Raw genomic sequence first — 16,285 nt, forward strand, 5'->3', positions numbered from 1 at the left:
ATGTCCTGTGTTCCTCACATACAATGCCCCCATCATGTGCCCCCACATATAATGCCCCTTGACATGTGCCCCTCATATATAATGCCCCATGTCCTGTGCCCCTCACATATAATGCCCCCTGAGGGGGCAGGACATGGGGCATTATATGTGAGGGGCACAGGACATGGGGCATTATATATGTGGGGCACAGGACAGGGGGTATTATAAATCAGGGGGGCTTTATACAGGCAGGGGGAGAGAAGCAAGTGGCGGCGGCGGCGGTCTCTGGCACCGCAAAAGCCGCTACAGTTAATTGATTTAAAGTGTCCGCTTTATATCAATGATCTGCAGCGGCTTCAGGGGGGGGGGGGGGGGGGGGAGAGAGAGAAATAGCCGACATTTTATACCGGAATATCGGTATAAATTATCGGCTATTGGCCTTAACCTCCACAGATTATCGGTATCGGCCCTATAAAAAAAACAAAAAAAAAAAAACGATATCGGTCGATCCCTACCTCAAAGTATTCAAAATGACATTCAAAAGATTTGTTAACCCTTTAGGTGTTTCACAGGAATAGCAGCAAATTTTTTACACTGGCATGTTCTTATAGACCCAGTTATTGAATTTTTACAAGGGGTAAAAGGAGAGAAATCTTCCTAAAATGTGTAACCAAATTTCTCTCGAGTAAGAAAATACCTCATACGTGTATGTCAAGTGTTCGGCGGGCGCAGTAGAGGGCTCAGAAGGGAAGGAGCGTCAGTGGGATTTTGGAGAGTGAGTTTTGCTGAAATGGTTTTTGGGGGGCATGTCACATTTAGGAAACCCCTATGGTGCCAGAACAGCATAAAAAATCCCACATGGCATACTATTTTGGAAACTACACCCCTCAAGACATGTAACAAGGGAGCCAGTGAGCCTTAACACCCCACTGGTGTTTGACAGCTTTTCGTTAAAGTTGGATGTGTAAATTTTTTTTTTTTCACTAAAATGCTAGTTTTCCCTCAAATTTTTTATTTTTTTTAATTTTTTTTACAAGGGATAATAGGACAAAATGCCCCCAAAATTTGTAACACCATCTCTTCTGAGTATGGAAATACCCCATGTGTGGACGTCAAGTGCTCTGCTGGCGCACTACAATGCTCAGAAGAGAAGGGGGGCCATTGAGCTTTTGGGGAAAAAAAAATGTTTGGAATGGAAGTCAGGGGCCATGTGCGTTTACAAAGTCCCCCGTGCTGCCAGAACAGTGGACCACCCCACGTGACCCTATTTTGGAAACGACACCCCTCACAGAATTTAATAAGGGGTGCAGTGAGTATTTACACCCCATTGGCGTTTGACAGATCTTTGGAACAGTGGGCTGTGCAAATGAAAAATTCCATTTTTCATTTTCACGGACCACTGTTCCAAAAATCTGTCAGACATCTGTGGGGCGTAAATGCTCACTGTACCCCTTATTACATTACGTGAGGGGTGTAGTTTCCAAAATGGGGTCACATGTGGGGGGGGGGGGGGATCCATTGTTCTGGCACTATGGGGGCTTTGTAAACACACGTGGCCTTCAATTCCGGACACATTTTCTCTTCAAAATCCCAATGGCGCTCCTTCTCTTCTGAGCACTGTAGTGCGCCAGCAGAGCACTTTACATTCACACATGGGGTATGTTCTTACTTAGAAGAAATGGGGTTACAAATTTTGGGGGGCTTTTTTCCTATTTTCCCTTGTGAAAATGAAATGTATTTTTTTTTTCATTTTTCCATAAAACTTTGAAGAATTTTCATTAAACACCTGTGGAGTGTTAAGGCTCACTATACCCCTTGTTACGTTCTGTCAGGTGTGTACTTTCCAAAATGGGGTCACATGTGGGTATTTTTTTTTTGCGTTTATGTCAGAACTGCTGTAAAATTCAGCCACCCCTGTGCAAATCACCAATTTAGGCCTCAAATGTACATAGTGCACTCTCAATCCTGAGCCTTGTTGTGTGTCCGCAGAGCATTTTACGCCCACATATGGGGTATTTCCGTACTCAGGAGAAATTGCAATACAAAATGTGAGGGTCTTTTTCCTTTTAACGCTTGTGAAAATAAAAAGTATGGGGCAACACCAGCATGTTAGTGTAAAAAAAAAAAAAAAAAAAATTTACACTAACAAGCTGGTGTAGCCCCCAACTTTTCCTTTTCATAAGGGGTAAAAGGAGAAAAAGCCCCCCAAAATTTGTAGTGAAATTTCTCCCGAGTACGGAAATACCCCATATGTGGCCCTAAACTGTTTCCTTGAAATATGACAGGGCTCCGAAGTGCGCATTTGAGGACTAAATTAGGGATTGCATAGGGGTGGACATAGGGGTATTCTACACCAGTGATTCCCAAACAGGGTGCCTTCAGCTGTTGCTAAATTCCCAGCATGTCTGGACAGTCAGTGGCTGTCCGGAAATGCTGGGAGTTGTTGTTATGCAACAGCTGGAGGCTCCGATTTGGAAACACTGCCATACCATACGTTTACAATCCTAGATCTTAATGTATGAACTAATCGTATGAAATACTTTCGTCTTTACATAGGTGAATGTGCTGACAACAAAATCACACAAAAATGATCAATGGAAATCAAATTTATCAACCCATGGAGGTCTGGATATGGAGCCACAATCAAAATCAAAGTAGAAAACCACAATACAGGCTGATCCAACTTTGATGAAATGTCCTTATAACAAGTCAAAATGAGGCTCAGTAGTGTGTGTGACGGTCACGTCTGTCACATGTGCTCAGTGTGAACCTGCTTTCATCTGTGAAGAGCACAGGGCGCCAGTGGCGAATTTGCCATTCTTGGTGTTCTCTGGAAAATGCCAAACGTCCTGCATGGTGTTGTGCTGTAAGCACAACCCCCACCTCTGGACGTCGGGCCCTCATGGAGTCTGTTTCTGACCGTTTGAGTGGACACAAACATTTGTGGCCTGCTGGAGGTAATTTTGCAGGGCTCTGGCAGTGATCCTCCTCACACAATGGTGGAGTTAGCGGTCCTGCTACTGGGCTGTTGACCTCCTACGGCCTCCTCCATGTTTCCTGATGTACTGGCCTGTCTCCTCGTATGGCCTCCATGCTCTGGACACTACGCTGACAGACACACCAAACCTTCTTGCCACAACTCACATTGATGTGCCATCCTGGATGAGCTACACTACCTGAGCCACTTCTGTGGGTTGTAGAATCCGTCTCATGCTACCACTAGAGTGAAACCACAGTCAGCATTCAAAAAGTGACCAAAACATCAAACAGGATGCATAGGAACTGAGAAGTGGTCTGTGGTCACCACTAGTGATGAGCGGCATAGGCCATATTCGAATTAGCGATATTTCGCGAATACATGGACGAATATTCGTCATATATTCACAAAATTTGCATATTCATTATATTAGTTTTTTATGCGCACATGCGAAAATGTATGCGCATATGCGAATATTCGCGAATATTGAGCCCTCCCTTCTTTAATGGTATAGCGAACTAATGGGCTAGTGCATTAACTCTGATTTTTTTTTTGCCCGTTGAAACCAATAGGCCCATTGTGGTCTATGGGGATCTCACGGTATGTCAAACTGTAAGATAAGCAGGATGGTCTCGGCAGTACAGTGGATGGAAGACCCTGGTGGTGGTTTGAGTCCCTGGATGGGACGGAGTGTTCCAGTGTTGTGGTTAAACTTTACTCGTGATTGACAAATGTAGGTCAATTGGTAATTAATAAAGTGTTTGAACTGTGGGAACTAGGTTAATGGGGTACCAAATATGGGTATTGGGGTTAATTGAAACTGGATGTAATGTGTAAGGCTGGGAATGAATGAATGGGAGGTTAAAGGGGTATTCCAGGCAAAAACTTTTTATATATCAACTGGCTGCGGAAAGTTAAACAGATTTGTAAATTAAAAAATATTAATCCTTCCAATAATTATTAGCTTCTGAAGTTGAGTTGCTGTTTTCTGTCTAACTGCTTTCTGATAACTCACGTCCCGGGAGCTGTGCAGTTCCTATGGGGATATTCTCCCATCATGCACAGCTCCCGGGACGTGACATCATCATTGAGCAGTTAGACAGAAAACTTCAGAAGCTAATAACTATTGGAAGGATTAAGATTTTTTAATAGAAGTAATTTACAAATCTGTTTACCGTAACTTTCCGGAGCCAGTTGATATATATTAAAAAAAAAGTTTTGCCTGGAATACCCCTTTAAGGAACATAGGGGGGAGATTTATCAAAACCTGTGCAAAGGAAAAGTTGTCCAGTTGCCCATAGCAACCAAATTGCTTCTTTCATTTTGCAGAGGCCTTGTGAAAAATGAAAGAAGCAATCTGATTGGTTGCTATAGGCAACTCAGCATCTTTTCCTGGAAAAGCTGCTGAGTTGCCCATAGCAACCAATCAGATTGCTTCTTTCATTTTGCAGTAGCGAATATTCGTAATTGCGAATATATAGTGCTATAAAAATTTGCATTGCGAATATTCGTGAGCAACACTAGTCACCACCTTAAGAACCACTCCTTTATTGGGGGTGTCTTGCTAATTGCCTATAATTTCCACCTGTTGTCTGATCCATTTGCACAACAGCATGTGAAACTGATTGTCAATCAGTGTTGCTTCCAGAGTGGACAGTGTGATTTCACAGAAGTGTGATTGACTGAGTTACATTGTGGTTAAGTGTCCCCTTTATTTTTGGAGCAGTGTATAAAAGCACATGAAACCCTTAGAATGATAAACAACAGTCATACATTGTAAAATAAAATACCTATCCATATTTGCTAGCCATATTTGCACCTAGTTTTCTTTCATTAGTCATTAATTATCATTTATCAATTTTCTGAACTGTCTATTCAATTTCATGCAATTTTGACTTTTTGCATTCATTTCTTTTTATCTCATTTTAATGTTACAATCTTGTTTACAAACAAAATTTTTAAAACTAGATTAATAATGCACATTTTTCACGCATGTTATATTTATATGTACTTTGCTTTGGCAATGGTTTGTTAAACACTGCTGAATGCAAATGTTATTGCTTTAATTTCCTCTGTTGTAGCAGAGTCAGAAGAGCTTGTGAAATGCTCTGCTACAAAATGCTGTAAAAGGTAAATCCTTTTAAAATAAAGAGTACCTCTCACGATCTTGTTTAATTGTATAATCCTCCTAGTTCACTGTCCCATCATGACAAACCACCCCCTGCCTTTCATTTTATTATTTTTTAGTTTTCAACCTTGATATTGCTCTGTGGTTTCAGTCCCAGTCTCAGATTCACAGACTGGAAAGGAGCATTCGCCCGCTGGGGAGAACTTCCTCCTTCACTCTGCTACAGAGCAGTTCAGTGTGAGATGGACTGTAATTGGCTGAGGCCACACACACCCTCCTCAGCTCTCTGAACTCCACTGTACACTCTATACACTGAGCTGAGGTTCCGCATGCATTTCCTGACTTTGGTCTCTGCTAGGCTGCTGTAGGAGGCTATCTGCCAGCAGGACCAGAAAGAGGACCCCTAGTGGCCACACATTTAGGGTTTAATAGAACACAAAGTTACAACATTTTATTGAGAAGTATATTAGAAAGGTAACTCAAATAGGCCAATCTATAACATTAAATATTTATTACTAATAACAGGTACCGTTTAAGAGTGGTCTGGACATCTTTCTTGAAAAATGATGGGCACTAATTTGCAGGAGATGGGTAGCTGTTTTTTGACTACGAGGAAGAGGATGGCCTAGCCTTGGATGTGACTAATAGGAGACATAGGGGGAGGGATGGTGCAATCACAGTGGAAAAGAAAAAGGGTGAAGGACACAATTACGTAAAAAAAAAAAAAAATGACCGTGTGGTAATGAAAAAGCCACTTATTTTCAGAGTGTACTTGCATGAGTGTGGGTGCTGCAGTAATAGTGTGCTGAACCATTGTTGCTCATGTTAATGGACACATACTGCTAGAGATGGGGGATAGACAATTTCCACTATTAAAAGGTCAACCCCTTAAGGACCGGGGATTTTCGGTTTTTGCACTTTTGTTTTTTCCTCCTCACCTTTTAAAAATCATAACCCTTTAAATTTTGCACCTAAAAATCCATATGATGGCTTATTTTTTGCGTCACCAATTCTACTTTGTAGTGACATCAGTTATTTTACCCAAAAATCTACAGCAAAACTGAAAAAAAAAAAATTATTGTGCGACAAAATTGAAGAAAAATGCCATTTTGTAACTTTTGGGGGCTTCTGTTTCTATGCAGTAAATTTTTCAGTAAAAATGACACCTTTTCTTTATTCTGTAGGTCCATACGGTTAATATAATACCCTACTTATATTTGTTTGATTTTGAAAAAAAATCATAACTACATGCACAGAAATTTATACGTATAAAATTGTCATATTCTGACCCCTATAACTTTTTATTTTTCTGCGTATGGGGCGGTATGAAGGTTTATTTTTTGCGCCGTGATCTGACGTTTTTAGCTGTACCATTTTTGTATTGATCTGACTTTTTGATCTCTTTTTAATCTTTTTTTCATGATATAAAAAGCGACCAAAAAACGTTATTTTGGACTTTTCAATTTTTTTGCGCATATGCCAATGACCGTGCGGTTTAATTAATGATATATTTTTATGGTTCGGACATTTACGCACGTGGCGATACCACATATGTTTATATTTATTTACATGGTGTGTTTTTTTATGGGAAAAGGGGAGCGATTTGAACTTTCATTAAGGAAAGGGTTAAATCACATTTGTTAACTTTTTTTTTACACTTTTTTTTGCAGTGTTATAGCTCCCATAGGGAGCTATAACACTGCACACACTGATTGCCAGCACTGTTCACTGCAAAGGATCAGTTATCGACGGTCGGTTGCTCAAGCCTGAATCTCAGGCTTGGAGCAATCAATCGCCGGAAGGACACACCCAGCTGATCGGGACATTGCATTTTCACTGCGGTGGTCCCAATCAGCCCCACTGAGCAGCCGGGCAGCTTTCACTTTCGTTTTAGACGCGGAGTTCAAATTTGAACGCCGCGTCTAAAGGGTTCATAGCACGCGGCACCGCGATCAATGCCGCGCGCTATTAGCCCCGTGTCCCGGCTTCAGATACATGCCGGGACCGACCCGATATGACGCAGGATCACCGCGTGACCCCGCGTTATATCGGGGGAGCCAGCCAAGGACGTAAATATTCGTACTTGGTCGTTAAGGGGTTAATTTCCCATGAGTCAGATTTTCTATGGATTGTTTCCACAGAAAATCAACATGAGAATGTTGGGATAATCCTCCAGACAAATATGCACAGAATTATGCAGCTCTTATGCAGATAGTGAGCAACCTCTGCAACAATACACTCATTGCAGAATCTTTTCTTACATAGTGCAACATAGGCTATTAGAGGATCATGCAGAGATTGTGGATGCCTTATGCTTACCTGTTGCAGCTGAGGTCATGGGTTTTCAGGCATACTGATCCTTATTTTCTAATGCTGCCTACATTTCCATGAAGCTTTGCAGAAAGTGCGAGGTGGAGTTAATCTAATACCCAAGTCAACTAATTAGACTCAAAATAGGCTGTGGTCATCTCATTGCATGCAGTTTTAATCTATTTGCTTATTTAAAGTGTGCTTTTTATAGCAATATTGCTATGAGGCAAAAGTAGTTTGATCTATAATCACAACCGAGGCGTTTTATGAAGAGTTGAAGTCTTTAAACTGTGTTCAAACATTGCTGTTTTTATTATTATTATTATTATTATTTTTAATGTGTTTTTTTTTCCAAATAAAAGAGTTATGTCTCTTAAAAGGTGAAGAGGAAAAAGTAAAAATGGAGACAATTTGGCTGTTTCTTTAAGGCATAAATGGGCTGTGCCTTTCTAAAATGTAATCAAAAATGTAAAATTTCAAAAAACTTGTGATGTCACCTTGATCTGTCAGGGTCTCGGCAATGATCATTAGAACGATTAGAAGCACACAGTAGTGCCTAGAGCTGGGCGGTATGACCAAAAATGTGTATCAAGGTATTTTTGTTATGGCGTTTAAGTTGTAGCAGTTCTACGGTATTTAAAATGGTATTTACCCCCCCCCCCCCCCCCATCATGTGACACACAGGCGCTGTTTTGCTTCTCTAACATACCTACTTGTATCGGTACCATTTTGGTATTGATCTAACTTTTTAATCGCTTTTTAACTTTTTTGGGGGGGATATTATATAAATTGCAATTCTGTGTATTTTTATTTTTATTTTTTTGACATTTACCGTACGGGATACATAATGTTATATTTTAATAGGTCGTACAATTACACACGAAGCAATCCCAAATATGCTTGTTTATTTTTATTATGTTTGCATGTTTTTATATAGCAAAAGGGGGTCATTTGAACTTTTAACATGAAAGGGGTTAATGTGTTTTTTTTTTACTTTTATAAAATTTTTTTTTTTTTTTTTTTTAAACACACTTTATTAGACTTATAGGAGGAATCATTAGATTCCTCATACAGATGAATAGAGTTCTTTTGCTGGCTATTAGCGGCAGCCCCCGGCTACTGAGAACAGCCGGGGGCAGCAGAGTATGGAGCGGGCAGGAGTCCGGAGCCCGCTCCATACAGACTGCTGAGCGCCGCATGCCGGGCTATTATCGGCGGTGTTAAACTTGTGCCTCATGCAGACTTGCGACCGCTCCTCCCCTCAGCTCTCCGAAGCTAGAGCTGGGGGGAGCGAAGGCAGAGGACACAGGTCTGTATGGGGAGCAAGAAGCCGCGCCGCCTCATCTCCCCCGCAGGTCTGCATTGCAGAAAGAAGGCAGAGCAGGGGGAGTGAGGATGTACACAGTTTCTCATCTCCCCTGCTCTGCCTTCAGAGGATGCCAGTTTCCACAGCCGGGGGCTGCAGAGTATGGAGCAGGCACGAGTCGGGAGCCCGTTCCATACAGACTGCAGAGCGCCGCAGCTCTAATTAATTAATTAATCCTTCAAGTACTTTTTAGGGGCTGTATACTACAGAGGAAATGGTTTTCTTTTTGGATTTCTCTTCTGTCACGACCACAGTGCTCTCTGCTGACATCTGCTGTCCATTTTAGGAATTGTCCAGAGCAGAATATGTTTGCTATGGGGATTTTCTCCTGCACTAAAATGCTGGTTTTCCCCCAAATTTTACATTTTTGCAAGGGGTTATAGGAGAAAATGCCACCCAAAATTTGTAACCCCATCTCTGAGTATGGAAATACCCCATGTGTGGAGGTCAAGTGCTTTGCTGGTGCACTACAAATGCTCAGAAGAGAAGAAGTCACATTTGGCTTTTGGAATGCAAATTTTGCTGAAATGGTTTTTGGGGGGCATGTCGCATTTAGGAAGCCTCTATGGTGCCAGAACAGCGAAAAAAGACCACATGGCATACTATTCTGGAAACTACACCCCTCAAGGAACGTAACAAGTGGTACAATGAGCCTTAACAGCCCACAGGTGTTTGACAAATTTCTGCTAAAGTTGGACAGGAAAATTTAAAATTTGATTTTTTCACAAAAATGCTGATGTTACCCCAAATTTTTCATTTTCACAAGGGGTAATTGGAGCAAAAGCCTCCCAAAAATGTGTAACCCCATTTCTTCTGAATAGGAAAATACCCCCTATGTGGATGTAAAGTGCTCTGCGGACGAACTACAATGCTCAGAAGAGAAGGAGCACTATTGGGCATTTGGTGAGAGAATTTGGTTGGAATAGAAGTCGGGAGCCATGTGCGTTTACAAAGCCCCCCCGTGGTGCCAGAACAGTGGACTCCCCATATGTGACCCCATTTTGGAAACTATACCCCTCAGAGAATTTAATGCAGTGAACATTTACACTCCACTGGGTGCAGTGAACATTTACACTCCACTGGGGTTTGACAGATCTTAGGAACAGTGGGCTGTGCAAATGAAAAATTCAATTTTTCATTTTCACGGACCACTGGTCCAAAAATCTGTCAGACACCTGTGGGGTGTAAATGTTCACACTACCCCTTATTACATTACATGAGGGCTGTAGTTTCCAAAATGGGGTCACAAGTGGGGCGGGGGGTCCACTGTTCTGGCACTATGGGGGCTTTGTAAACACACATAGCCTTCAATTTCGGACACATTCTCTCTCCAAAATCCCAATGACATTCCCTCTCTTCTGAGCATTGTAGTGCACCCGCAGAGCACTTTACATCCACATATGGGGTATGTTCTTACTCAGAAGAAATGGGGTTACAAATTTTTGGGGGCTTTTTCCTATTCTCCCTTATGAAAATGAAAAATATAGGGTAATACCAGCATTTTAGTGAAAAAATATTTTTTCATTTTCACATCCAACTTTAACGAAAATTTGTCAAACACCTGTGGGGTGTTAAGGCTCACTATATCCCTTGTTACATTCCTTGAGGGGTGTAGTTTCCAAAATGTGGTCACATCTGGGTATTTATTGTTTTGCGTTTATGTCAGAACCGCTGTAAAATCAGTCACCCCTGTGTAAATCACCAATTTAGACCTCAAATGTACATAGCGCGCCCTCACTCCTGAGCCTTGTTGTGCGTCCGCAGAACATTTTACACCCACATATGGGGTATTTCCGTATTCAGGAGAAATTGTGTTCCAAATTTTGGGGGTCTTTTTTTTCCCTTTTACCGCTTGTGAAAATTAAAAGTATGGGGCAACACCAGCATGTTAGTGTAAAAATTTATTTTTTTTACACTAACATGCTGGTGTAGACCACAACTTTACCTTTTCATAAGGGGTAAAAGGAGAAAAAGCCCCCCAAAATTCTCCCAAGTACGGAGATACCCCATATGTGGCTCTACACTGTTTCCTTGAAATACGATAGGGCTCCTAAGTGAGAGCTCCATGCACATTTGAGGCCTAAATTGGGGATTTGAATCCGCAACAAAAATACCCTACAGCAGTGTTTCCCAAACAGGGTGTCTCCAGCTGTTGCAAAACTCCCAGCATGCCTGGACAGTCAGTGTCTGTCTGGCAATACTGGGAATTGTTTTTCAACAGCTGGAGGCTCTGTTTTGGAAACAGTGCTGTTCAAGACATTTTTTTATTTTTTTTTTATTGGGGGGGGGGGGGGGTGGGGGACTGTGTAGGGGTATGTGTATATGTAATGTTTTTATTTTGTGTAAGTATAGTGTAGTGTAGTGTTTTTAGGATACCATTCACACGGTTGGGTCTAAAGTGAGATTGAGCTGGGAGTTTGAGCTGTGGCGGAAAATTTGCTGCATCTCAAACTTGCTGTAAACCCAACAGTGTGAAATGTACCCTGTACATTCATATGGGGGGGGGGGAACCTCCAGCTGTTGCAAAACTACAACTCCCAGCATGCACTGACAGACCATACACTGGAAGTTGTAGTTCTGCAACACTACTGGAGGCACACTGGTTGTGAAACACTGAGTTAGGTAACAAACTGTTTCACAACCAGTGTGTCTCCAGTTGTTGCAAAACTGCAACAATCAGCATGCATTGACAGCCAAAGTGCATGCTGAGAGTTGTAGTTTTGCAACAGCTGGAGGCACACTGCTACAACTCCCAGCATGCCCTTTGGTAGTCTGTGCATGCTGGGAGTTGTAGTTATGCAACAGTGAATGCACCCTTTTTCATAGGGCATGCTGGGAGTTGTAGCAGTGTGCCTCCAGCTGTTGCAAAACTACAACTCTCAGCATGCCCTTGGGCTTTGCATGCTGCGAATTGTTGCTAAGCAACAGTAGGAGGTGAACAGGACTCCCCTCCTGCTGTATCCTGCCACAGCTGTATCCTGCTGCAGGGACTGATCTGCTGCTCCAGTCACCGCCACCGATCCTGAGGGGACCCTCACTGGACCAGGGCAAGGTAGAAGGACCCCCCGCCGGCGCCCATCTCCGCTCTGATTGCCTTCCCGATCACCGCCCAGCAGGTCTGTGATTGATCGGTCGTTCCGACCGATCAGTCACATGATCTTGAGGTGGCACCCATGCCACCTCACTCCTGCTGGGTCTGGGTGAATGGGGCTGTCTCTGACAGCCCCATTTACCCTTTTTTTTCCTGGTCACCAGAGACCTGATTGACCCGTAATAGCGGAAAAGCGCAGGTCTGAATTGATGCACGATAGATATCAGCAGTCATCCCGTTCCGATCCAGGAAAGCTGCACTGTAAATGTACGGCGCTGTGCGCTAAGTACCTCTTAGCAGCACCGTACATTTACGGCTCATGTCCTTAAGGGGTTAAAAGGAAAACAGATAGCCTGTTTACCTGCACTAAACCTAATACACTGGGTGACCCTGAGTAAAGAAGTGTTTTACTTACTAAAACTGGTCTAGCCATCTCTGACATATAGTCCCTGTTGCTAGTATGCAAATGAGCCTCCCTGTCTCCGTCCCCTTACTCTATAATTTTGCAGTATAACAATTGATCAATATGCCAAAGGGAATATTTTATTACAAATGAAATACAGACAAATGAAAATGTATTTGTATTTATGTAAGACATTATGCTCAGAGGGGGGCTTGGTAGAGTAACATCCCATACAGGGAGCATGAAAACAGAAAATATATGGTCAAATAATGCAGAGGAGGAAAGTTCCTCACATTTCTCATTGAACTAATATAATACATGGTTATACTGTCTAAAGAGGGATTAGGTTTTTCCTCATTTTTTTGTATCGTACAGGTAAAATACCAATTTTAACATACAACAGCAGCAAAATGTTAATTACCATGAGGCTGCATTTAAACTTCATTTTGGGAATCTGAGGGGGTCCCAGCAGTCAAACAACCAAGAATGTGACAAGTTATCCCATTCATAAGTCACATGGTCTCCAGGGAAGTGTGCCATGCTGCAGTGGGTGGATAGGAGGATAGAAGAGATTTACTGAAGTAATGCTATACACCCACCCACTGCAGCATAGCCACGCCACCCGGAGACCATGTCACTATGTCATATTGGGGAGATTTATACAACCTGTCCAGATGAAAAGTTGCTGAGTTGCCCATAGCAACCAATCAGATAACTTCATTTTTGAAAAGGCCTCTGAAAGAAGCGCTCTGAAGAAACTATTCCTCTGGATAGGTTTTGATAAATCTCCCCCATTGTGTCTGGCAGACAGGCATGCTGGGAAAGGTCAGAAACAACTATATAAAAAAAAAATAAAAAAAAAAGTAATAGAAGCATTTACACATATGTTGACATGCATTTCTAGCCAGTAAACCAGTATACCAGTCACATACAGCTTATAGGAGTGTGAGCAGAGCACTAAAGGGGTACACTACCCCTAGACATCTTATCATAAGATGTCTGATCGTGGGGGTCCAGCCGCTGGGAACCCCGCGATCTCTCCTGCAGCACCCCCTGTCATCAGCTGCTTAGAGCGAACTTTTCTCCATGCCTGATGACGGGCGATGCAGGGGCAGGAGTATCGTGGAGTCACGGCCCCGTCCCCTTGACGTTCGCTCCATGTAGCAGATGACAGGGGGTGCTGCAGGAGAAATCGTGGGGTTCCCAGTGACGGGACCCCCACGATCAGACATCTTATCCCCTATCCTTTGGATAGGGGATAAGATGTCTAGGGAGAGAGTACTCCTTTAAGGCATTGCTTCCTTTTATATAAGCTTTTGATATGTTGTCCCACTGCAATTTTGAGGTATAACCAGGTGAGGCTTCACACAAACCCCCAACCCATTAATATAAATGTGAGTAACTAGTAGTGCTGGGCGGTATACTGGTTCATACTGAATACCAATTTTTTCTCCCTTTTTTTCTGCACGATATGCATTTTTCCCATACCGCAATACCGGTTAGACCCTCCCCTCCTCGAATGAATGAATTATCAGCCACATCGCGCTGTCCCCACATCGGGGTACTAATCATACATGACCCGCGAGCGCTGCTTCTCTATCCCCCACCCCCACTCATATATAACCCGCGAGTGCTCCTTCTCTACCCCCACCCAATGATGTGACCCATGAGTGCTCCTTCTCCCCCAATGAATTATCAGCTGCTGTGCTGTACTGTACTCTGTATTCCTGTGCACGGGCTGCAAATATTTAAAAAAACTTTCACTCACCTTCACCTACGTTCCCCCGTTGCTCCGGTAATGACCTCACACTCTTCCTGGGGATGGGAACATCACAGAGCCGTCAGCCTATCACTGGCCATCGCTGTGGCCGGTGATAGGCTGACTGCTCTGTGACGCTCCCATCCCCAGAAAGCAGCAAGAGGATCGCAGCGGAGGACATTGAGGCCAGTACCTGAGCAACAGGGGAAGGTGGGGGAGTTAAAGTTTGTTTTCTAATATTTTCAGCCCAGGCACAAGAATACAGAGTACAGTACAGCGCAGTGGCTGATAATTCATTAGGGGAGGGGGAGAAAAAGGGCTTGTGGGTCACATATGATTTTGGGGGGGGGGGGGGGGGGATTCCGTTAAATACTGTGGAACCGCCATAACTTAAAAATAGTGCGATACAAATTTTTGGTCATACCGCCCAGCACTAGTAACTAGTAATACAAAAAGAGTGACATTAACCAGGTAAGACAGAATCATTTCAAAAGGCACATGTAAAGGAATTGAATACCACCATAAACTAGACAAATGAGGGCTACTTACAGCTACTTTGGGAACAATAAAGTTCCAGAATTCATAGATTTCAGGGGTAATGGATGTCCACATGGTATACCAATTGTTCCAACAGGGCAAAGGAGCAGGAGGCAAAGAGAAGGATGAGAAAAGAACAAACAAAAAGTCAGTTAAATGTCCCCTTTAAGAAAATCCATATTATGATACAAGCCTGAATTATAAATCCATATTATATATATCAAAACTTTTTATTTTTTTTATTATCAAAAAACAGTATTAGACTAGGTTCACATGGCCATTGTTTCCTGTCCCGCTATTCTCCCATCATTGCTGCTAAACGGACCATACTAAGGCTGCATTCACATCTCGTTTTGTACATACGGGTGTCGGATCCTGCTGGGGGAGGGGAAAACCGGGCGCTCCCATACCCCAGCCGGATCAGCCCGTAAGTCCATTTACTTTAATGAGCCACCTGTAGCCGACCTGAGTCAAACGGTGACTCGGGTCAGCTCAGTTTTGACCCGTATGCGGTTTCCTGACCGGACCTCAAACCGTAGTATACTACGGTCTTAGGTCTGGTCCAAAACCACATACGGGTCAAAACTGAGCTGACCCGAGTCACCGTTTGACTCCGGTCGGCTCATTAAAGTAAATGGAGTCACGGGATGATCCGGCTGGGGTACGGGAGCGCCTGGTTTGCCCCTCCCCCCGCCGGCGCCCGTATGTACAAAACGAAATGTGAATGCAGCCTAAGAAACGGATGCAAACTGATGCCATTAAGTAGCATCAGTTTTTAATCCATTTACTTTCTGTTATTTTGTCTGGCTACTTACTGGTCCCTCACACTTCTTCTGAGCATGCTCAGAAGCAATAATGGATCAGAAAAAATGTGTGCAAATGGAGACATTAAAGGGGTACTCCCGTGGAGTACCGGTGCCAGAAAGTTAAACAGATTTGTAAATTACTTCTATTAAAAAATCTTAATCCTTCCAGTACTTTTTAGGGGCTATATACTGCAGAGTAAATGCTTTTCTTTTTGGATTTCTCTGATGTCATGACCACAGTGCTCTCTGCTGACCTCTGCTGTCCATTTTTGGAACTGTCCAGAGCAGAATATCCCCATAGCAAACATATGCTGCTCTGGACAGTTCCTAAAATGGACAGCAGAGGTCAGCAGAGAGCACTGTGGTCATGACATCAGAGAAATCCAAAAAGAAAAGCATTTCTTCTGTAGTATATAGCCCCCAAAAAGTACTGGAAGGCTTAAGATTTAATAGAAGTCATTTACAAATCTGTTTAACTTTCTGGCACCAGTTGATTTAAAAAAAAAAAAAATAATAATTTTCACAGGAGTACCCCTTTAAAGGCTCATCCGTTTTCAATCCGTTACCCATAGACTTCAATGTTAAATTTATAATATCTGTTTCTATCCCCCCCCATCAACAAAAATGGAACAGGAAGCAAACAGATGCAAAAGGATTGAATAAAAAAAATACCATTGACATCAATGGGATTATTCTACGGCCTTTGCAACCCATTTGAAAAATTATCAAACGGATTGATAACGGGCATTTATTAACAGGGGCAGACAGTAATGTGAACGAGCCCTTAAATGCTTGAGAGAGTACATTTTACATGGTCAATTTTTGTGAAATATGAATAATAAAATGGTAAAAACCAGTACACATTAAACCAACTTTCAGTTTTTGTTTAGCAATACACGAAGAACCCTAAAATGATGCACTATAGTCAT

General features: G+C 42.6%; 1 protein-coding gene across 4 annotated transcripts in view; it reads right to left on the bottom strand.

Annotated features, from left to right (window-relative positions):
• Positions 1-14,630, bottom strand: part of SEPTIN7 (septin 7) — a 107,276-nt gene extending 92,646 nt beyond the window's left edge. For 3 of the 4 annotated variants that reach the window (XM_056520486.1, XM_056520487.1, XM_056520485.1), the window contains exon 1: positions 14,563-14,630. In XM_056520486.1, coding sequence (XP_056376461.1) covers positions 14,563-14,625 — 63 coding nt within the window. In that variant the 5' untranslated portion in view covers positions 14,626-14,630. The other variant, XM_056520488.1, reaches the window with a different exon arrangement.
• Between the last annotated feature and the right edge of the window lie 1,655 nt (positions 14,631-16,285).

The sequence above is a fragment of the Hyla sarda genome, chromosome 5, assembly GCF_029499605.1.
Source record: "Hyla sarda isolate aHylSar1 chromosome 5, aHylSar1.hap1, whole genome shotgun sequence".
Taxonomy (NCBI): domain Eukaryota; kingdom Metazoa; phylum Chordata; class Amphibia; order Anura; family Hylidae; genus Hyla; species Hyla sarda.